Below are 24,606 nucleotides of genomic sequence, written 5' to 3'. Positions count from 1 at the left end.
TAAATAAAAGACTGTGCTGGGCGAGTGCTATCCTCTCAACTACATTAATGATACCAGTGTTTAGAGCTGCCCCAAGGAGACTCACAAACTTCACTTTTCTCCCCTCGCGCTCGCTCTCCCCTCTTCACTCCATTTTTCATGCATTCCTCTAATCCATCAGAGAGCTATCACGCTGCTCTTCCCTGCAGCCTCAATAAATCCTCTTTCTTCCATCCCCTCCCTTCGCTCCCTCTGCTCTCCTTCATCCCTTGCTCTTTTCCTCCCTCTCTTCTCCTGTATCTTGTCCGTTGCTTCTCTCTAACGCTGCTCTTCTCCCATATCTACCATGTCCAATTCCCCAATATGTAATTATCTAATACAGCGTTACAGCATTACTATCTCCAATGATTTTTCTTCTCTATGCCTCCAATTCACCCCTTCCTCACATTGATTATCCATTAGCACTCCTTCTCCTCTGCTACTGGCCTTAATGCGTGGATATGTGAAGAAATTAAAAAAGAATATAGCATCTCACAAAGCCTTGCTCTCCTGGTGTGTGTGTATTTGTGCCACACTGAGCAGCATATGCTTTTTTCAAGTGCAACTACAATTATTAGATTACATAATGGTCAAACAATACTTCTACTGAGGATTTGTATACAGGAGAAATGCAAGAGGTACACAATTAACAGTGCATTAGCAAGCATGGAGGAATAAGGGACAAGGCTAGCAACATTTTTCTGATTGTCGACAAATCCCATTAAAGGTGCCCTTCCACACGTATTTCATTACTTTATGGTAATGTCTGAAGTTTTACCATGGACTCTGTAACATACTTAGTGTAAAAATGCCTTGGTTACCTTGTTTCAAGCCATTATAGAGTGGTATAGAAAGCATGCAGGAAGTCTCAGCTCAATGTGTGCCAGTTCTCATTAAGAGTCAACGAGATAAGCTGATTGACTCTGATTGGCTAACAGCTAGCCAATGAGAGCCTGGCTATCAATATCCTTTACCCAGCTCATGAATAGTAATGAGCTCAGGCAACATGACATCAGACTGACCAGCTGTTGTAATTGGCCTGATTTCTCCTCTTATTTCTTTTCAGTGGCTAGTGCTGACAGAGGAGGTAGCAGTTCATCTTCACATTCACCACATAAAACACACACACACACACACACACACACACACACGCACACACACATGGACCTGACATATTTCAAAAAATGCAAGTAAAAAGGGTTTTGTGCGGCAGGGCACCTTTAAAACGGCCAAAAGTGTTGTCTGGGTGTCCAAAGCCTGATAAAAAAGCCTACTCTTATGGGCCATAGAGCTCCAGGGTTTTCTGAAAAAACACATCAATGCATCAAACACATCAACGGCTGGAAGGATCCTTCACTATGATAACATGGGAAATGCAGTTTATTTAGCACCAATCCAGCATGTTAATACACAATTTATTCCTCTTAATCAAAATTACAGTTCCCAGCTTTTTACTGAAATTACTGGGCCTTTAAAAAATGAAACAATATGTTTGGGACCAACTTTGTTTATTTTTTCAAGATCCAAGATGAATATCTTCATTAATAATGAGTGTGTGTAGCACCAAGCCCATTCATTACTATGATGAAATACCTGAAGGCAGGTTAAATACATAATCGTTTTACCACTGTATGTGGATAACTGTGCACACTTTTGAACAGTCTTACATGGATGCAATTATTTTAGTGTTTTACTCGGTTGCATGCACTAAATGAGACATAAATAGTTGTGCAATGAAGAATGAGAGCTTGAGAGAGATGTTCAAACCCTGCCTGATTCCTCATCAACACACACCAGGCCAATCACAGAGTGGCTGTGAATGTCAGATTGTTGGTTTTTGTAAAGTGACTTTAACTGTCAGATGCAGCTTTCCAAACCGCTTGCACGTCCGTTCTCGAAGCTGCTCAGAATCTACTTTCTGTTTCCTCAGAATGAGCTGACCCTACGTCATCATTACGGTCTCAATTCACTAATCTAATTGGCCCGAAGCAGGCCTGTGTTACCGTTGAGCGGTACTCATGCATCACTGCCAATCAGATGTCCGCTACCACAGTCTTTCACCGCTCAAGAGATGTGCATCAACACTCCAAAGACATTCAGATCAAACATAAACCGCCACACACATGAGCACAGAGAGACGCACACACTCAAACATAGATTTGTGTCTCAGCAGGCTCCCATCACTCATAGAAACAGATGTGAAGGCCCGAGGGTAAGAAGTGGGAAAGAAAAGTCATTGCAGCTTGCTGGCAAACAGCTTCATTCTAATTCAACTGCTACAGTGTATGAACCAATTACCTTAAACGGTGAGAGGCTGGTGTTCATTTTCAAACACAATCAGAGATATGTGTGCACACAAAGACAGAAACATGCAGACATTCACTCCGATCTAAGTAAATACATGAGACAGTGCAGGTGCTTGCTGTAGAGGAGGGGCAACATTAAGCTTGTCTCCGCGCTCAATCAGTATTCCTATGATGCCATGAGTACTATACTTTCCTCCCTCTAAATGCTCGAGTATCCATGCCAGTTAATAGCCAGAAGTGCCTAAATGATTCTATTATAGATACTGAGTGATCCCATAGTGAAATAACTGGTCATTCTCCACTAGGTTTCCTTCATTGTGGCACTGTTAACTCTCTCCTTCCATCTATAATCGGTCTTCTGAGGTTTTCTGTTAAGTCATGTGTGTAGAAAACCAATGGGAGCGTTTGAAGTGTGTTAGAAGCACAAGAACCAAAAGGGAAGAAGAAAAGTAAAGGGGGAAAATGTTATGAAAAGAGAGAAGGGCCTAAAATTAATCAAATACAAAAGGAAGAACACACATCAACGCCCACGTGTCTGTGGAGGACTTGGTGGAAATGTCATTTCCAGCAGTTTGTGAAATGAAAGCTGCTCCTTTGAAATGCCAGCTGTGGCATCCCAGACAACCTCAGAATCCCCTTCTGCCATCCCTCCTGTCTCAAAGGTCAGCAGCAGCCATTTTTCTATTTCAATAATTACACCTGAAGTTACAAATACTCAGTTTTGGAAACTCTGTTACAGAAGCTCATGCAGAAATTGTTTATATGACGTTTGCTTTTTGCCCTATGGCCTATGGTATACTCTAGTAGAGCCCGACCGATATATCAACAGGCCAGTATTAGGCATATATATGTGTATATATATGTATATATTTTTTTGAAATTGTTATTTATCCAAATCATTTAAATGACTACATCTAAAAACGGACAGTCAACCATGTCATGAGTGTTGGCGTTGCATAGTTTGTCCACCAGAGGACGCCCTGTTGGCAACAATGTTGCCTTTATTTTAAAGTTTTTGTTATTTTGTTTTCAAGCAAATGACTTTAAGTTTCACATCTTAAGTTAGTATTTTTATACCTTTTATTTATCATACCTTAATATGTTTGGATGTAGCTCTGTTCTGACGATAAAACTAATTATAATCATAATATTTTAGTGAGAACTCATAAATAACTACAAATGACTAATGTTAGAAAAATCTGTATTTCTTTATTTTTTTTTTATATATGCACTGTATCGTCCGATATGTCAGAATATCAGATTTTTAATTGACCAAATATTTGTATCAGCTTTAAGAATCCTTAACAGTCGGGCTCTATACTCCAGCCGACGAGATTCTGATCTTCGTCTTACTGTCGATCACATCCCAGTCTCAGCTACTCAAAAGGTTGAAATACTTAACGTCAAGCACGGCATCAGACTTAGCTCTGCCTGCAACTCAGCTCAGTTTATAGAAGTTTAGCGAATGTCTGTCTCCCTGTGTTGTCTATACAGCCCGAGGCTCCAGCCGCTGTGCCAGAAAGCGGAGGTAGTGTTGACAGGGTTATCTGGGTTCCTCATCACACTACTTCACTGTCACTCATCAAGCTGTGACAGCACCTAGCCGACTCTGCCAAACCATCGCTTCACAGGTATGAAGTGGACACAACGCGTTAGACAGACATTAAAGGACACTTTCAATTTGACACAGGCACTATTTTAAAAGGGAGGTGGTAGGTGCCATCAAAAAGAAGTGGCGTGTTGCTACGTCTTACTTTGATTTAGTGTAGTTTGAGTGTTGTACGGAATGAATTGTTTAGACAATTATATGCCAAAGTGGAGTCCAAAGTGGCATCTCCAAATTGCATTCCATTGTCTCTGACCACCAGTCCAGCACAAAAAACATATTTCAATTAATTGTGATATAAAATCCTCACAAACCTGGAACAGACTTGATAAAAAAAATTGAAATATCAAGATAATCAATCTAACCATCATGGTAGTAGCTCACTCAGTAGGGAGTTGGGTAGGGAACTGGAGGGTCACTGGTTCAAGTCCCCATACAGACCAAAGTATGGTGGTGGACTTGTAGCTGGAGAGGTGCCAGTTCACATCCTGGGCACTGCCAAGGTGCTCTTGAGCGAGGCACTGAACCCCAAACTGCTCGGGGCACCTTTCCATAGACAGCCCCCCCACTCTGACAACTCTCCATTTAGTGCATGTGTGTGTAGTTCAGGCCTATGTGTAATAACAACAGAGTGTAAATTGCAATTTCCCCTCGCGGGACTACTAAAGTATACATTATTTTTACTACTAGCAAAAGCAAGCCACTGTGGTGATAAATAGTTGTTTTGATGCTTGTTACTTCATTTTCATTTGATGGTGTGTTCATAAATCCTCACATGGATCGGTTTCTGGGACGTGGAGCAACAATGGATGGAAGAAACTGTTTTGCAAGAGCAGAAAGAAAGAAGCAGAGGATGGAGAGAGATAGATGGAGACAGCAGTTGGTATATATGCCTTCCATCCTCAAGTTTTAATCAGTCCATTTCAGAATTAGAACGCACACGCACACACACACACACACACACACACACACACACACACACACACACACACACACACACACAAAATAGAGTGAGTCATTACCTCCAGGCGGTCATAGCCAGGTGGTGTGGATGGCTGGCAGATCTCCCGAACAGGTCTACTGATCCAACTCTCCTGTTCATCCCATTTATTTAAATTGCCATCTAGGATGTACTTTCACACACCACGGCAACAAGGAGGCCACACCCCTCTGGTGGAGCATCATTTCTGTCACTTTTAAAACAGCACGTGTTTCCGCTGCACTACGGCTTATGCACACTACTAAGAGCACTTAGCGTCTCCTACTTCTTCCCCTTTTACAGCTTCAAATTCCCTCCCCAAATGTAATTGCCAGTACGGTGATTTTTAGGAAGAAGGCCAAAAAAAATGAGTGAGAGACAGGAAAAGAGAATGAGGGGCTGACAAGGAAAACGTGCCATAGTTAAATAAGGGTAGCACACCTAGAATAACGACAGAGGGACTGCCAACTGGAGGGTGATTTAATATACTAGATGTGGTGTTTGTGTGTGTGTGTGTGTGTGTGTGCTGGATTCAGTAGCCTTTGATTGCCTCAGGTGGGGACCTCCAACATGCGGTGTTGGGTAAAGTGTTTCGAGTGAACCCCTCAACAACAATGTGTCTCATTCCCTGACAATATGATTCAACGCTGCAGCAGCCATAAGTCACTGTTTACTCAGCTCCATGACGGTCGGCTGTGCAGCCCCAATGAACCGAGACGTGTAAATAACCACAGTCCAAAGCCGGAAAAAAGCAAAGAAAAAAAACTACCTCGCTAAAGTGGGAGTGTTTGTTGTGTTTCATTCCTCCTCTCCTCTCAATCCCATTTCTAAAGACTGCTTTCTGTTTGCTTGGGTTCTGCTCGGCACTATTCAACTCCAATCTCTTAAGCTCCGGCTTGACTTGCCGTGTCCCATTTCATCCTGTTTGGGGGCCCAATATAATAATAACTGGGTATAGTAGCACATAATCTGTGAAAAGCTGTTTGTAAACAGGTCCATACATTGGAAAACATGACTGCTACTTTACAGTTAAAGGTACCTTTACTTGTGAGAAGATGTCATTCTAGGCCTTGATTTAGAATAATTGCAATGGTTTATTTACCCTGCTTCTATGTATTCTATATAGGTGTTGAATGAAGTGACCCAAGGTGACCTTATACAGGTGATATTATATATTTTTTGTGGCTTTGACCTCTCATTGAAAGAGTGTATGTGTATTGCATTGCTAAAATTGCCTGCAATGTTTAATATGGGCAATAAAGTTAATAGAAATTGAAGCTTTGTGGTAAAATAGAGTCTGATACTAGGCCCAAATGGCCCTGAACTCTTTCTTCGATAAGACGTTGCATGAGACGACCCTGCTGCCAACGTCTAGCTGTAACCTTGACTAAGAATTTTCTCTTTGGCTTTCCATCTACAAATTGAAGTGTAACATTCTAGAAACACCTAATTAGTTTGGTTCTTTTTTATTTAATCAAAATAGATCAAATTCATCTAATGACTGATTATTATTCCTGCTGCACACGTTTTGTTGTTTTTCTGAACATTTTCAATTCAACTCAATTCAATTTGATTTGTATAGCGCCAAATTGCATGTTATCTTGTTCTTTTCTGCACTGCTATTGTGGTCATTCAATTCCATCCCATCTAATTTGAAGAATACCTTTGTACAAATGCGGCGGCGACTAACCCCCACCGCACATACAATTTGCCAAGCTCATCAGCTTTGCTACAAACAGGTCGAGTGTAATGGCGTGTGAGGGACCAATGTCGCATGGAAGATGACAAATAGACGTTAGAATAGAACAATTAGACAAAAAGACGTTCAAATAAAGTCGTCCGATTCAGAGATACGTTTTAAAAACACATGTACATTAATGCACAGAGGCATGGATTGGCTAGCATGGGAAAAAAGAAGTATTTGAGCATGTTGTCTCACCCACCCAGACTAGATGTTCCCTAATTACCTTAACCTAGACTTTCATGTTGTTTTTGACAAACTTCCCCTAAAGCATGCGATAGCTATGGAAAAAATAAACAGATTTGACTCTCTAGCTCCTTCCACCCATAAAATCTGCACATCTCTGGTACACACAATTGCATGACCTCACAGTGTCACATGAGCTCACAGAATCACAAATTAATTTACACATCAGGGTGGAAAATATTCCATAGATTTTGAGAGAAGGTAGCGTGTGTGTGTGTAGGAGGATGATGCATGTCACTGTTCAGATATCAGATATCAGGGGAGTAGACAGCGGAGGCATGTTCTATGCAATAGAACGCAAAACTATGCCATGCAACCCCCCCCCCCCCCCCCCCCCCCCCCCCCCCCCCCCCCCCCCCCCCCCACCACACACACACACACACACACACACAGACGCACACACACATTCCTACATTTAAATTTTTACTTGAGTCCAGCATTAGCATCATAAATATACTTAAAGTATATTTATGGTGACTATACTTGTGAATTGAATTTTCCCCCAAAAGATCAACAAAGTCTTGTCTTAACCTATGACTTGAATACTTCAGCCTCAGTTATTTGTTGATTATTCTTTGAGTTATTAATCTGTAGATGCAAAGTAACTATTGGCTTAAGTTATTTAATAAATGTAGAGGAGTAAATTGTACAATATGTGCGGCTGGAGTGTTATGAGCAGAAGTATAAAGTAAATACTGAAATACTTCACAATCTTTTCAATGTTCCTGCCATATTCTGCCTCCTCCGCTCTGTTACTCTGTCGTTGTCTTGCTATTGTCGGGGTTGCAAGGCGCTTGTCTGACAGGAGGAGAAAATTGAAAAACTTTTAGCTGCCTCCTCCTCTCTCTTCTTCTTTTAATGTGTTGTCATGTCTCTGTGCTGCCTTGTATTCTGGCGTGCCTTCTGTGCTAACCAGGCCCAGTTAATCCAAAACACAGACAAGTACAGACACAAGTACTCGCCAACAGGTCCTGGCCTACGTTCAGTCCCTTATGGCATTAATGGAGTGTGTGTGTGTGTGTGTTTTCATGCATACGCGCCAATGTGCAGCTTTGAAAAAGAGGCAGAATGTTCAATGTATGCATGGTTTTTCAAAAGCATTGAAGATTTTCTTGTAGTTTAATGCATCTTAATAATACCATAAGATCATTTATACTGTTTATTTTATACTCTTTACTGATCCCTATGGGGAAATTACAATGTACACTCTGTTGTTATTACACACTACACACAGGCCTGAATACACACACATGCTCAGGTCCTGTACATGCACTAATGGAGCGATGTCAGAGTGGGGGGGGGGGGCTACGACTGATGAACAGGCGCCCTGAGCGGTTAAGGGGGGTTCTTGCTTTGCTCAAGAGCACCTTGGCAGTGTTCCAGGAGGTGAACTGGCATCTCTCCAGCTACCAATCCACACTCCGTAATTTGGTCCGTACGGGGTCTTGAACCACCGCCCCTCCGGTTCCCAACCCAACTCCTGAGCTCTGCCACCCCAGACACAGTACGTTACAATACAACTGTATTCAATGTGTAGTATAATTTCTTTTTTTGACCTAATGTCTGGATTGTAGCCAAATTGCACATTGTATTTATCAACAGGATTTGAAGAGTTGTATCTGTTTTACTGTATTTTATATTTGTATTGTTAACTATAATCTTCTTATTGTTGTTTTTTAGGTAGACACTTTTAAGATCTGTCCAGGATGAAAAACAGCCTTTTGGCTAATTCTGGGGCATTTACAGCAATGTTAATTAATGTACACTGGCACTGTGAAATAAATGAATAAATCAAATTAAATGTAATTGTCAGCCATAGCTGACATTCTTTATGCATTCCTGGATAGCTCATATAAAAAGAAGACATAGCCATTCATACAAACATAGATAAAATGAATAACGCCAAAGGACATGAATGAGACCTCAGGATGATACAGTTTTGATGAGACCTTGACACATGATGAGACATCGGAGCGATACAGCGAATCGGACTGGATTAACAGCAAAGTCAAATTAGTACGGCACTCAAATCAAAGAATATATAGTAATCTGTCAGACTCATTTACTGAATGTCTTCCATCTCCATTTTCTTGTCATAATTTGAACTTCTTTCTTGCATGATGCTGGGCAACACTACACTCCCATAACATGACTACATTTGTGACTGTCTTTGACATGACATGACTGTCAGTGGGCATGATTAAAATGCCATTTTCATTTTAAAATATAGCCGTAGGTAACACAAGGAACATGTTCTGATATTAGGATTTCGTTTTATGCAGTACTTTTTTGTTTTTGCATAGTACTGTGAAGTTGTATCATGTACTTACTTTGTCTGTGACTCAAAGCTTCTGTAAAAAAAAAAAAACTGTATTCTTTGCATGCCACATGCATGTGTGTGTTGCACACACACACACACACACACACACACACACATGCATGTGGCGTGCAAAGAATCAGGGCGTTGGATCTGTGTGAGTGGGTGCGTATATGAGTAATGTGTACTAAAACTAACAATGGGGGTTTCAAAGTTGGCACTTAAATTACTCTGATATTCCACAAATTTAGCTCGTATGTATTACTCCTTAGTCCAGTCAGGATCGGGAAGTCATAAGCGCCACTCAGAGAGCTCCAGTGCTCACTGTCGCCATTTACACGCATGCTGCTCACATCCATCAACACGGCTGCTGCTATTGAACCAGATTCATAAGCAATTAAACTAGTAAACCATATTACTGTTTCTATGAAACATCAGGCATTTAATGTATATTTCACCATCTGGTTTGTCATCACGTGTGCACTCTTGTCCCACTTTGGGTTTTGACTATTGCCCTGACGATATGAGAAGGCCTTCTCATTGGGTTGAACTCAACAGTACTATTTATTGACTTTGGCAGAATTATATTACGATGATATATTCTCCACTGTCTGAGACACTAACACTACTCTCCCTCTCCATTGCCACTGTGCTGGATTATATAACTGTAATATATACTGTGGGTTTGAAACATTTTGTTACATGTTACATTCTACCATCCTGTTTTTATACTGTATTTGAGTATCTACTTCCTTCGGTCATGTTAAAAGCTACACCAAAAGATACATTATATTCCTACCTTGACATGTTACATAGTCATACTATTTTAGCAGTTGGACATTTTTTGTATTCCCATCTTGTATAAATTGAAATATTTGTTCTCATATTTGATTCATATTTCATGTATAATGTATGTATGTAGTATAAATTAAACGACAGACCTCTCAGTTGTTTAGATGAAGTAAACATTCTCAGAATTTTGTCTCGATGACTGAATTGTTGACCCTGGTTTGAAATCTGCCTTAACATGCACCCTTGTGATTGGCTCAGTCATGGTGTAAAGTCACTTGATAGGATGCTGCAGAATATAGATGCGAATGCCTTCTCAGGCCCACAAATGCCCACAGCTGCTCAATTAATATTAACACACTGATCTAAACCATGTGACTAAGCCCCAGAAATCAGTTGGACCAGTTGTACTTGACCTTTCAGTCAACCATAATAAGAATGCTTCAGACTGACATTACGTCCATCACCCACAGCTCTCAACGTTTGAAAGACAGCTTAGCTGTACAGTAAATACTCATTCAATATATTTATTAACAGTTTTTCTTTTTCTTTGTTTTGCATTCATCATCCAACTTGCTCCGCATAAAAGTGCTAAAATATGCTGACTTTTCACTACAACCACCAATGACTGTGTGTGTGTGTGTGTGTGTGTGTGTGTGTGTGTGTGTGTGAATAACATGTTCATCCAATCAGGCAAATGCAGGGACCTCAAAGAAATAGAAGCACCACTATTTTGCTGCATAATCATATCAACTTAACAATGAGCAAACTAACTGCAGATCAGTGCTAATATTAAAGTGCTTTTACACAAGCAGCTTCCAGCAATTAGAGAGAGAGATGTGTTAAATCTAAGAGGAGGGTAATGCATTCTCATCTTACATTCATAGAGATAGAGGCCTTTCAACAGTTATGACCCTCCACCTGATGAGAGCACTCTAGACATGTTAATTCATACATAGAGAAAGGTACACACACGCACAGGAAGGAGACACACTAGGGTCCAGGGAGCACTTGAGCCATCAATTTCCCCCTGCATGTGAGCTGTAAAAGCCCTCTGAAGCAATTATATTATGAAAGAGGCTATAAACTGACATGAATTGACTCTACACAGAGCATGATCGGTACAAACTGCTACTTTACAGGTAGAGAGACACTTCACCGGACCAGTCCTGTGAGACACTCCGCTGGTGGTGTGTATTTGTCAAGCTCACTATTGCTGTAGATGCTTGCAGGGCTTTGTTTTGGTCTCCGTACAGGCTTGAGAGTGTATTAACTGTGCCATTAAGAAATGCGTGTGGTTGTCACAGGTACTTACTGCACCGACTTGGACGACTGGGACCTGAACTTGCTGAACTCGCCTGGAGCAGTCCACTCTGTGCCCAGCTGCAACACACAAGACAGGAGGCACAGATCAGAGAGCGAGTGTGAGAGAAATAGAGCGAGAGCAGTGGGTAACAGCAGCATTAGAAATTTTGCAGCACAGTTTGCAAGTTAAGAGTATTCGTCCGGGAAAAAAATCCATCTTGTGTTGTCTGTTGTTTTTAACGTTTTCTTACGTTTCTGTCCCTTTTTTCAACACTTTTGATGCTTTTTTATTACGATGTTGATAATCACAGACTTGAATATGTCAACTTTTACTCAATACTATTTCAAACCACTTCAATCTTTTTTTTCAAATGTTATAAAATTGAATAAGACGCCCCAATATTAACGAAAGTTGAGAGTTGTACTCGCCAAAGAGGGTTGTGTGGAATCGATCATGTTATTTTGGGTACTTAAAAAGAACATTGATGTAGAAAAACGGGTCAATTTGACCTGAGGACAACATGAGTTAAAACTACCTTTTAAGATTTTTAGGCACTGGCAATGACCATTTTGAAAGAGTTCTATATGTAAATAGGTTGGATTACAAAAAGTGGACATCAGCTCATTTTGAACCCAGAAGACGGACAGGTCCTTGCAAGATCCTGATTGGTTTATACCTGGTTATATGATAGCACAACATGTAAAGAGTAACTGGTAAACAAGATAATATGAACAGGAAGCGTCAATCAGGAGACTAGTTCTGAAATTGAGCAAACAGAAAAGAGCTATGGCTATGAACAGACAGAAAATAAGAGCCATTCCCTGCCAATGCCGAGTCTAAGAAGCTCATCGGGGCTCATGGGGCTCTTGTTTCAGTCCGTGCCCAATCATTTCCTCAGCAAGCCAACGCGACTAATTAGGGCCCCTGCTGCTGCTGATCCATTATGAAAGAATAAGGCTAGGATCACAGTGGGCATGACTTTAATTGTTTGTGCTGGCCACACTTCTGGGTTTGGAACTGGTCAGAAAACATTGGGGTCTCGTGGTGTTAACACATCACAAGAGCCTTTTTAACTTGTAAATGGCGGCAGACCCTCACTGTGGACACCAGAATGTTTTCACAGAGTGAAGCACACACAGTAACGCACACCTACAAGATAATGACGCACACACATATGAAATGGCAATTATACAATGGCACCTCTGAACTGGTTTGCTGGCGTGAGAAGAGAGTCAGTATGGGAAGAAAACCGCAGAAAAGGCAGTAATGTCTGTTCAAAACCAAGCAGGCCTGGAACTGCTGAAGCCTCTGAGGGACTCTGTGAAGCAGTTGGCGGGAGACGAGGAGGAGGACACAATGCGCACTACTATGTCTTCACTCTGAAGCCCACAGCACACTGCTGCCATGGTACATTTCCACACCAACAGTCTTTTCATGTATTCCTCCTCCGGTAGAAGTTAAATCACTGGGAGAGAATATTTAAATGAAAAAAGTGAGTGAGGTAGTAGTCCATGTCCACAAAGGAACAGTAAAAATAAAAAAGAGACGTTCTGCCGTTTCTAAATCCAAAGTGAAAAACAACTGAACCAAATTCAAATAACAGTCCGATTTCGTTTTTTTGAAATTCCTATTTTCATTTCTACATTTGAAGATCTACATTAAAATAAAGACAGGTGGGCCAAGTGAACCAGAAGTAACAGTAAATATAGCCTAGGTCAATTAAAGCCAAGATTTTAGAACAGTCGTAATATGCAGCACTAATGTTAAACCAGAGTAACGTTAGAAGAAAAAAAAAAATCCATCAATAAAGAGGCTTATATGAACCTGGACCCAATACATATGTTAACAACAGTAGTTTATTACAGTGATGTAATATCAGGCCTGTCCACGTGCACATCACCAGCCACGTTTAATGAGCGCATTGTTTGGTTCAATACAGTTGGTAAAATAGGTTAACCTAAGAACTTCTTGTGTGTGCAGAGTTGTCACTGTTAGCCCTATATTATATAATTAAATTAATATTTAATGTCGTTCCCTCCGTGGGGTGGCAGTAGCTCAGTCCATAGGGAGTTGGGTTGGGAACCGGAGGGTCACTGGTTCAAATCCCCGTATGGACCCAAAAAGTTGGGAGCGTGGATTGGTGGCTGGAGAGATGCCAGTTCACCTCCTGGGCACTGCCAGGTGCTCTTGAGCAAGGCACCGTACCCCCTCGACCGCTCAGGGTGCTGGTTCAACTGGCAGCCCACTCACTCTGACATCTCTCCATGTATAGTGCATGTATAGGTCCTGAGCATGTGTGTGTATTTCAGGCCTGTGTGTGTGAGTACTAACAAAAAGTGTGTACACAGAGTGTAGTGCAGTAATTTCCCCATTGGGGACTAATAAACAAATTATCTTAACAGACTGTAGGCCTACGTTTGAGACATGTTTTTAAATGTGTGAGTGTTAGAGTCAACTCCTAAAACTGGCACACATGGAAATCTGGCAATGAATTTCAAAAAAACTAAATCGGACTGTTATTTAAATTTGGTTTAGATGTTTCTGGATTCAGAAACCATAACGGGAGAATGGCTCTTTTTTTTCTTTACCGTTTCTTTGTTTTTGGTTTGAAACGACAAACAGAAAAAAGAAAAACTATCAAAATGTACACAGACCTAGATTAAGCTCACTCAGCTAAAAATCAATTTTCTAAGTTTGCATTTAAAAGGAAAACCTTCCTTTTAAACAAATGTGGAGAACTGCTTTGTGTACATTTTCCAATGCTAGTTATGGCAAGTGGAGTGGAGAGCATGTTTCCCTCAGAAATGCTGTGATGCTGACATGGTTTTAGGTAGGTCTTAAATGAGCGCTGATGGCTGGTGATTTCATAGTAAATGGTGCGTGGACAATAGCGTGCATCAGACCGTGTTGATGAGCACTCCACTGATTTAGCATTGCACCTGTAACATTGCATAAAGTTGGTATAGGACATTCAGCCTCAAGCGTCTGGTAGGCTCACTTCTTTCTCCACACCCCCAAATTGGTGTTAATGGTACAGCAGTGTATAAACTTGCGTTTTTTTACCCAACTGCCTATTGCACTCGTTATTTGCTCATGTGTGTTGGCTGGTACTGTATGTTAGTCGAAAACAACAATGTGGCTTAGTTTTAAAGCTGCTATGCAAAAGTCTGGCTAGTGAGTAAGGCAACATTCGTTTTTTTGGACACCAGTCAGCAAAACAGTTTTCACACACTTTATTATGTCAGGTCCATCTGTGTGTGTGTGTGTTACGTGGTGAATGTGAAAATGAACTGCTACCTTCTCTGTCAGCTCTAGCCACTGAAAAGAAATAAGAGGAGAAATCAGGCCAATCACAAAAGCTGGTAAGTCTGATGTCACGTTGCCTGAGCTCATTACTATTCATGAGTTGGGTAAAGGATGATGATAGCCAGGCTCTCATTGGCTAGCTGTTAGCCAATCAGAGTCAAGCAGCTAAGCTCGTTGAATATTAATGAGAACTGGCACACATCAAGCTGAGGGTTCCTGCAGGCTTTCTATAACACGCTAGAATGGCTTGAAACAACGTAACCAAGGTTACCAAGCCGTTTTTTTCCACAAAAAAGTTACAATATCCATGGTAGAGCGGACATTACCACAAAGTAATGAAATACGTGTTGCAGGGCACCTTTAATGCTGCACTTTTGTATCGAGAATCTGCTCTGAGAATCTTTCAAAGCAGAAAAAAAAGATGCAACATAAAACTTTGCACGGAATATAAATGCAAATCTTTTGAGACAATCTATAGTTACTGTAATTACTTATGTTTCAGTTCTCCTTTTGAAAATCTCATTACAGAATTGTTTTCTCTGGAAAGAGCTATCGTTCAGATGAAGAAGAGTTATAACACAGCAGAGGCAGTAGGGCAAAAAAGATTCCCCTCATGTTGTGTAGTGCGGATTTTAAATGAAGTACTTTTTTAAAATGATTTTTGAAATAAGAGGGGAAAAAAACTGTGTACAGGCAGAAACCAATCTTTTTATTTGTTTCCTAAGCAACTAAAAAATCTGAGTAGAAAATCAACCTCTGTGACTGCAGAAAGAAATGATCTCAGCTTATTATAAGAATCAACCTGAAGGTAAATTTCATGTTGATACAGATATTAATTAGACAAATTATGCAGTCACTGAGCAGTGAAATTCAAAAAGACATAGACTTTCAACTTACACTATGCCTGAATCAAGATATTTACAAAAGCGCCCATATTCTGCTCATTTTCAGGTTCCTAATCGGATCTTGAGGTTGTACCAGAATAGGTTTACATGGTTTCAAAAACAGCATGCAAGTTTGTATGCGTATGGAAGCACCAGAGACATAAAATAACAAGAATATGGGCACTTTAAAGCTTGACTTCATCATTTCTAATGGTACATACAAATGACTCTTGTAGCAAAGTACAGGTGGCATGTTTGTGATTCATGTTTGTGACACCATCACAATATACTGCATATGATGTTTTACAAGATTCTGAATTCATACAGCACCTCACTAACATTTCTTGTATGTCCATCCATTTGCTTTACTTGAATTTGTCAGTAAATCTCCTTACACAGGGCTTTAAGAAAAGCTGTAAATTGATGGTTTTAAAATATGTAGTTTCACACAAGGGAGCATTAGTGTCAAGGAGCCTTCCAAAATTAAAGGTTGTTTTTGTCTTGTCTTTCTCGTCAGATGGTTAATCTGCTGTGTGAACAATGGCAGAATCAAAGCCTAGTTTCAAGGACAAAATACGTGCAGCACCCCAGAATTTCCATGAAAGTGGCAGATGTTCGCCAAGTTAAGCAGGCACATGCAGTGTAGACATGAGAAACACACACACACACACACACACACACACACACACACACACACACACACACACACACACACACACACACACACACACACACACACACACACACACACACACACACACACACACACACACACACACACACACACACACAGAAATGATTTCCCATTGAACAATGAGTCATTGCTTATTGGATAGCACCATCTCTTCACCAGAGTAGGCGGGAGGTAAATCAGAAGGAGAGCAGCCACTCATGAGGGGCAATGCACCTAAACTTCTTCATATCACATATTAGAACACACACACTCTTAGCGACATATTAGCCAGGTTTCCATCCACACGTTTTTATTCAAATAAAGTAATATCGAATGAAAATTGCCACATGGAATAAGTAAAATTCGATTGAATTTCATGAATATCGACTCAAAGTTTGTACCTTCGATCTCATTGGATTTTCTCTTAATCAGTAAGCGCTCTATTGGATAAACGCTGATGAAAATGTTAAATGCCAAAAACATTATGAATTGCAATTACATTTTAGGTCATTTTGTGGTTCCAACGCTCCATAAAATGAAGAAGTTGCATTCATTCCTATCACGTAGTTAAACTTTCTTTGCAGACATGGTGGGTGTCAACAGACAGACATAAGTGGACAAAAGAGGAGACTTTTTCAAATTTAATGTCCGAGCAAAAAAGAACGGCTATTTTGGGTAGCAACAATCCTTGTTGTCTGGCATCTACGTGCGTCAGCATAATCATAGTGATGTTTTGATAGTGTTGTCGTCTTATAGCTTAATGTGTCGCTATCATCTGGCACATAAGCATTATATGTGCCAAATGTGCAACAAATCTTTGCTTGGATGTTGTGCGATTCAGTGCAAAAATGAATGGAAACACCTTAAAATGTCTCAGATCAATTTGCTATTCTACCATTATGCAGATGTTTTTGATTGCTTAAAAGCCATTGGATGGAAACACACTTTCAGCAGCTTTATTTGCATAAATGTCTTTAGCAATCTTCAGATAATTCGATTGACAAGTGGACGGAAACATTGCTAGTGTCTTATTTTGTCTCCTCAGAAAAATAACAAAAAAAAACTAGCAACTTGGGGACCAAATCTTACACTTAAAGTGTAAAAAACAGATACACACCATCTTTGCTCAAATGTAACCTCTTTCACACAGACAGATACACACACACACACCCTGTGTCTCTGTGTGAACCTCGCACACGCATATGGGTCCCTCGAGAAAACTCATTTCAGATGGCCACTGGTCCTGAAACACTGCAGAGTGAAACACATAACAGAGTAAAAAAATATATGAAATACGAGCAATGTAATGGAGCGACAGAGACATTTCTCCACTCTCTATCAGTTCCTTTTATTCAATATCCTATTTCTTTCATATGAGAAGAGGAAAAGTAATAGAGATCCAGCTGACCCGTGATATAACTTCAATGTGTTTTCTATCTCTTATTCGCCTTTATTCATGGTAGCAAGAAACAGAAAACATGACTTTTGAAGAAATGGTTGAGAGAAAAATGGTAGCATTGTTCTTGATAGAATAATGGCAACACATTTAGCTGTTTGTGAAATAGTCCCGTTATTTTGATCTGTTGACTCGTCAAGAGGGGCACAATTTTCTCGTTTACGACGGCGTCCGCCGGGACCCGATCAGCCGATTCCTGGTCTCTGCGGGACGCAACAGCGTGGACATGAAACGCCGTCGACAAGTGCCATGACACTGGGCTGCTCTGGGGGACGCAACAACGGGAAAAGGAAACGCCACACGCGGTTGACGTTGACAAGACTGGCCGCCGGGACACAATCGGATTTCTCTAGGGGACGCAACAACAGGCAAATCAAACGCCACACGCCACACAGGAGGCTTGTGGTTAGGAGTGCGACTATTGACCCTGCTACTTTATGATTTAGAGGAGTGTTTATAAATCACTCACGCTGAACAGCCCTCACAAGTTCAACTAAATGAGAAAAAAGTAAGAAAAGCCAAATATTCCAAAATTACGTATGCATGCAAAATATTCCAAAGGGTTATTAGAACGGACTTTGAGGCTCCAGAATACTGACTCCAACACTTTGATCTCGGTGCAGACAACAGAGAGAGCTGTCATTGGCCTGATTGCAATTAAATTCATTTGAAAAGCAAAGCAAAGCAGGTCACACTCAAGGTCATTTCAATCTTTTTGATTATCGTGACCTCTGGGTCTCATTAAGCAGAAATACGTGGTGCTTTCAAGTAAGATCATGTTTACGGTGTTAATGCGACAAATCCCTTAGAATCACGTGTAGGGTTTTAAAATGGTGTGTATAGCTCCTTCGAGGCAGTCGTTGATTTTCATTCATTTTTGACTGACATAAAATCAACCTGCAGATAAGTCAAACTGGCTCGGGTCAAATAATCCATCACAATTATCCTTATGTCCGTCTGTACTTTTGTCAAAGTTACAATTTCAATTGGTGGTTGTACAGCTGTTAGAGTTTTTTTGAATCAACCGTTCCTTCCACACTACAGAATAAAAGTAGACATTGACATGCAGCTCGCTATGATGGATTGCCCATCTCAAGCAGGTTGGAAATTTTAATCTTGGGGGTATGCATTTTCTATCAAGTTTGTTGTGTTTATGTCTTTCCAAATAAATCACTAGATGCATGGAAGTTGGAAATTTCCACTTGGAACTTTAATAAAGAACAAAACTCATTATACGCTTTTTTTAAACAGCAGTTATTTTGATTTGTCATAGTAGGTAAGTCACAGGCGTTACTAATAACATTAACTTTGGCTTCGTTCTACTCAAGTGTTCCAGAAATTACAATGCAACCTGTAACCGATGCAGCAAAATGGAATTCAGCCATCCTTTATTTATTTGTTTTAATTTATAATGCACTTTATATTTACGCAAATCCCAAAGTGCTACATGATAAAAACAGGTAAGTGCTAAAAAATAATAAAAAAGTAACAAAATAAAATAAATTAAAAAAAAAATTAAATATTTGTTTTTTATAATAACAAAATAAAATAAATAAAAATAAAAATAAAAATAAAAATAAAAATAAAAATAAAAATAAAAATAAAAATAAAAATAAAAATAAAAATAAAAATAAATAAAAATAAAAATAAAAATAAAAATAAAAATAAAAATAAAAATAAAAATAAAAATAAAAATAAAAATAAAAAATAAATAAAAATAAAATAAATAAATAAAAATAAAAATAAAAATAAAAATAAAAATAAAAATGAAAATAAATTAAATAAAATAAAATTAAATAAAAATAAAAAATAAAATAAAATAAAAGGCCTAGGACAGTATAGTGCCTTAGTGTTGAGCTGTCAGGTCTGGTCTGTCTGAGAATGAGCAGCTACTGTTGCTGTCGAGTCTCATATTGATTACACTTCCCAGATCCAGTTTCCCGTGTGTCTTTTTGTATCATCTCACATATGACATACATCAGTGCCCGCATTTGTCTGCCCAAACACACAGACATGACCACTACACCGCTGCATGAACACACACCATCTCGTACAGCTCTCTCGATATCAGACAAGCCCTGGTTTGGTTCTGAGGGAGCTCTGTGGGAGCTGTCGGGACATTGTGACTGAAGAAAATCTCATTACAGATTAGCTGCGGGCAAAAAAAATATGATTAATGCCAAGACGGGACAATAGATGATCCTCACACACATTAAGTAGATTCGTATGCGAACAGATAATGGCCCAGCAGGACTGAGGAGCGTGTTCTTATTAGACTCCCCCCCTCTCCTCCAACACACTGACCCCAGCGAGCCGGTACATGTGAGGAGCTAAGTAGTCTCTATCCACGATGTTCCACTTCTGGGAATGCTCTACTGCTGCAGGAACTTTCGTCGGATCACGCCCCTTCCGCCTGGGTTTCTGTTACCTTCCGCTTTCTTTGTGTTGGAATTTTCAACTCCGGTGTTTTTTCGAGGACTATGGTTAACTGCTCCTCAGATCTCGGCAGGGTAAATTGAGACAGCTACCTAGATAATTGGCCCTATCTTGCAACTGGCGCAGCGCAAAGCCCAACGCAAGTGTCTTTGCTATTTTAAGATCAACGCAGTTGTTAATTTCCCGTCCAACGGCCAAGTTGATGAAATAGCAAATGCACCTGCGGCCATCTTTGCGCCCATGTGCGTGCTGGTCTTACAGGGAGGTGTGTTCAGGTGCATTCTTGGCGTGTTGCTATCTTGCGGCAGCAGAAAGTGATCGTGCAATTCAACAAGAAAAACCTGATCTAAAGTCGCTAATGCAGCATTTCATTGTTAGTTTAACAGCACATTAGTGAAATGCACCTATAGGCTTATGCACAGCGCGTGCACACTAAGCTTGTTACACACACACACACACACACACACACACACACACACACACACACACACACACACACACACACACACACACACACACACACACACACACACACACACACACACACACACACACACACGGAAATGCAGCACCACCGCAGGGCTGTGGAGGAAGGTCTGGGAAATAGGGAGACTAAGAGGTGACCCACAATGGAAATAAAGGTTCATTTGGTCTGTCTGGGTCTGTGCAGAAGGGTGTCTTTGAAAGTAACTCTATGAGAACCAGGATTTTGTTCCTGTCGACATCAACAGTATGTGTGTTTAAACAGTGTGTGTGTTTCTGTGTATGTGTGTGTGAGAAAGACAGAAATGGACCTCCGTAGATGGCGTCATCTTTTCATTGAGATGTCCTGCGGGGAATCCCGAACGACAAAATGCTGACAGGGGTCTCCACGGAAACGCCACGGAAACGCTCCAGCTCCCTGCTTCTCCTATCACAGCTTAATGTCTCATGGCAGCACATTCCATTTATAGCCAGTTCACTGTCAAGGATGACACCCCTGTGACATGACATAACAATCCTATATGATATTATCTGTATTTTGAGAGCAGTGAGTCAGCTCATGAATGGAGCCGGGGTTGCAGTCAAGCCATTAGTTTAAGCGAAGATAAGAAACTATAATAAGACACTGACATGGCGTACACTTTAATGATTTAAAACTGCATATGTTTCAGCCAGCAAGGTTTCTATGCAACCTTGATTTTTGACTCCCCCCTCTCCCTTGAGCCCCACATCCATCATGTCATTAAAGCCTCCTTCTTTCACTTCCGCAACATCACCAAAATCAGACCCTCTCTCAGACCCTCTCTCAGACCCCCCGCTGATGAAAGACTACTGAAACTCACTTCTTCTCTGCATCAGCTCTACCCACATCAAGCGACTCCAACTGGTCCAGAACGCAGCCGCCGGACTCATCACCGACCCCAAATCCTAGCACCACATCATTCCACTGGCTCCCCATCTCCCACCGGGTATCCTACAAAATCCTGGTCCTCAACTACAAAGCCCTCCACCATCTGGCCAACCATACCCCACTGACCTCTTCTCCCCCTACCAACCCTCACGGTCCCTCAGATCCACCTCAGCCTGTCTCCTCTCCATCCCCAAGTCCAACCTCCACAGTTTCAGGGACAGAGCCTTCTCCCGGGCAGCTTCCAGGCTCTGGAACCCTCTCCCCCAAGAGATCCACAACTCTGAATCCTTCACCATCTTCTAGTCCCGCCTCAAGAACCATCACTTCACCTCTGCCTATCTATAGCCCCACATTAGCCTGGTCCCACCAGACTCTGGACCATTAGCCCGGTCCTACCAGACTCTGATCCTTTAGCCTGGTCCTACCACACCCTGTCCATTAGCCTGGTCCTACCAGACCTTGGTCCATTAGCCTGGTCCTACCATACTCTGGGCCATTAGGGTTAGGGTTAGGTTTTTCTCTTATTTTTTCGGAAACCCAACAAATGTGCGTGGTTTGTGTTTAGCAGTAACATGTTTACCTAATTACCTCATGTTTAATCTATTTTTAAAACAGATGTGTGTACCTATAATTATACATTTAAAAGGCACAAAAGAAACATTTTAGACTTTAAACTTAAGGTCTTCAAAAGCCTGGCTTGGCAAAAAGCCTTTTTATCAGATCAGCAATGCACTGCATCACCTGCTTTGGGCATTTAACATAATCACACTATGTATGAAAAAATGCTCTCAGCATATATATATATATAAATTATAATAATAGATAATGGTGTGTTGCTTATATTTTCCCCTTAAACTTGTGCAGACAGATGGGTCACATAATGAGAAATGGAGCGGAGAATTAGATTTCAATCTGGGAAACAAAGTGCGTCTCTAAAACCAAGAGGCAGCAAGGCCTGTCTGTCAGCCAGCGGCAGAAAGCCTGATCCCTGCCCATGGCACCGCTCCCCTGCCATTGCCTTGATGATATTTCTCCACTGCTAAATGTCACATCAATATTCGCGGCCAGCTAATTAATCTCAGCTGTGGAATCTGGTGACATCTCACATCCTGTTGGAATACAGATAGCTCCATCGCTGGGAGTCTGCTCTTTACACATGTTTGCCCATGGTGTAGTTCAAATGCTGCTCATGCATCCTTTCCTTCTTACAAATGTAAGGTTTCACCGAGAAAACTTTGTTAGGGAAGGCAGCAGCACAGCTCGACTTATATTCAATTGTGGGCAGATGGTGGATGGAAAACCATTTTTCACATGATGTTTTACAAGAGGATTTGAGTCTCAGTGTTAAGATGTTGCCATGAGGTGAGCGGGTGATTACTAAAGATGAACAAATTGCTCACTGTTCCTCCTGTTGCTGTAAGGTTGGACACTGCCATAATAAAAGGCTTTTGTTGTTCACTGGCGACACAGCATGGATGTCACATCATAGAATTATTAGTCTAATAGCTGTGGACCCTTACAATCCCATTAATGGACGATATTATCTGTTATGTAAAATAACACTGGCTTAAAATTTGTGCAGTACTCTGCCGCTACTATTTATTCATTATTACTGTTTACCATTACAACACCTTGATTATATGCTGTATCATAAAATCACCGTGCATACCCACACTCCTTATATTTCTTTATTTATATTTATACTCTGATATTTAAATACTTTGTGCAACTGCAACACAGAATTTCCCTTTGGGGCTCAATAAAGTATTTCTGGTTTCTGATTCTGATATCCAATCTGTTTTTTTTTATGTAGTTAGGAAACACAACCGATTACAAACAATACACTGAAATGAAGGACGTGTGCCAGGGCCAAGAAAATAAAATATTAAATACAATAAATTAAAAAGTAACACTAATAATGGAAACTAAACAGAGAGGAAATACAGGAGGGAAGGGAAGGGAAACAAAACACACACACACACACACACACACAAGACAAGGACCAATCACTTGCACAAGTTAGAGGTCTGGGTAAGACACTTATCCAATCTGTTGTGTGTGTTATTTTTTATGAAAGAAGGGGGATCCATTAAAGGCCATTTGGAGCTATCATTATAGATATACCAGATATGTGGATGAGGGTTTGGTTTCCGTGCACATATCAGCCTGTGGGAGTGCTTTCCCAGAGGTATATATTATACTAAGTGTTTTTTGCTCTTTAAGTCATGACATTGATGAGTTTGAAACAATTTATGCCCCAGGGGATTTAGTTTCTTCCTGCAGTAAAAGCTTGTTGCTAGGCAATGTTAGTTAAAGCCAGTGACCGTGCACGCAAATGTGTACTTAGTGAATTTGCTGAGAATCACAAAGCATAAACATGTTGAGACCAGGTTGGCTTTTATCCAAGTGACTCTTTCTCTCTCTGTGGTACAGATGTTATGCAAGAATTCTTCACCGCTGGGTGCTGCCTACCTGTCCTACATAGACCAGCAGTCTGGCGTTGAGAGGGCTCTCATCAGGACTCAGCCAGAACTCCGAGTTATCGTCAGATGACACCGAGAACTGGAAATCACCTGGAGGGATAACACAAAGATCAAAAGAAGATATGTGGGAACCTAGATAGGCATATTAAGAGTGTTATGAGGTAGGGTATGACCTCACAAAATGGATTCTTAGGTGGGAAAAAAGGACCTAACATTTGATGCCCAGACTGCCTCTGGCAGTGGTTGGACATGACACATTCGGCCATCATGATATCAAAGTGTTACTGCAACGGAATTTCCAATCCGTATGTAACATCTACGTGAATGGAAATGAAGATTTGTGCACAGATCCTTTTAAACCAGAAGGAGGTAGGTAGGTATTTAGGGCAATATTTAAGTCTAATAGTTGATAATCATATTACATCATAGAACAAGTTGGCAATTTTTTCTGGCAAACCTATAAAAAAACTACTTTCCCTTCAAGGTGTTACCTGTAAGACTTTCTTAAGTGTGACATTGCAGTTGTTTTCATTTTTACAATATATCCTGTATATGGTATACATACAGTTTTAATACAGTATACTTATATTTTATATACATAGTACAAGTTACTGTAGGAATCCTTCAAGAAGACACATTAAAAACTACATACTAAATGTAAATATTA

At 40.5% G+C, this 24,606-nt stretch overlaps 1 protein-coding gene across 1 annotated transcript in view; it reads right to left on the bottom strand.

The window, feature by feature from the left end:
- The window catches only part of b4galnt4a (beta-1,4-N-acetyl-galactosaminyl transferase 4a), a 150,212-nt gene that overhangs the window by 29,646 nt on the left and 95,960 nt on the right, over window positions 1-24,606 (bottom strand). The window contains exons 7-8 of the mRNA XM_034879791.1: window positions 23,929-24,029; window positions 11,318-11,385 (exon numbers count right to left, since the gene is read on the bottom strand). Of these exons, the coding sequence (XP_034735682.1) occupies window positions 11,318-11,385; window positions 23,929-24,029 (169 nt within the window). The remainder of the gene's footprint in view (window positions 1-11,317; window positions 11,386-23,928; window positions 24,030-24,606) is intronic.

The sequence above is a fragment of the Etheostoma cragini genome, chromosome 8 (genome assembly GCF_013103735.1).
Source record: "Etheostoma cragini isolate CJK2018 chromosome 8, CSU_Ecrag_1.0, whole genome shotgun sequence".
NCBI lineage: Eukaryota > Metazoa > Chordata > Actinopteri > Perciformes > Percidae > Etheostoma > Etheostoma cragini.
Note: the sequence above shows the minus strand (reverse complement) of the source record. Positions and strands in the feature narration are given on the sequence as shown.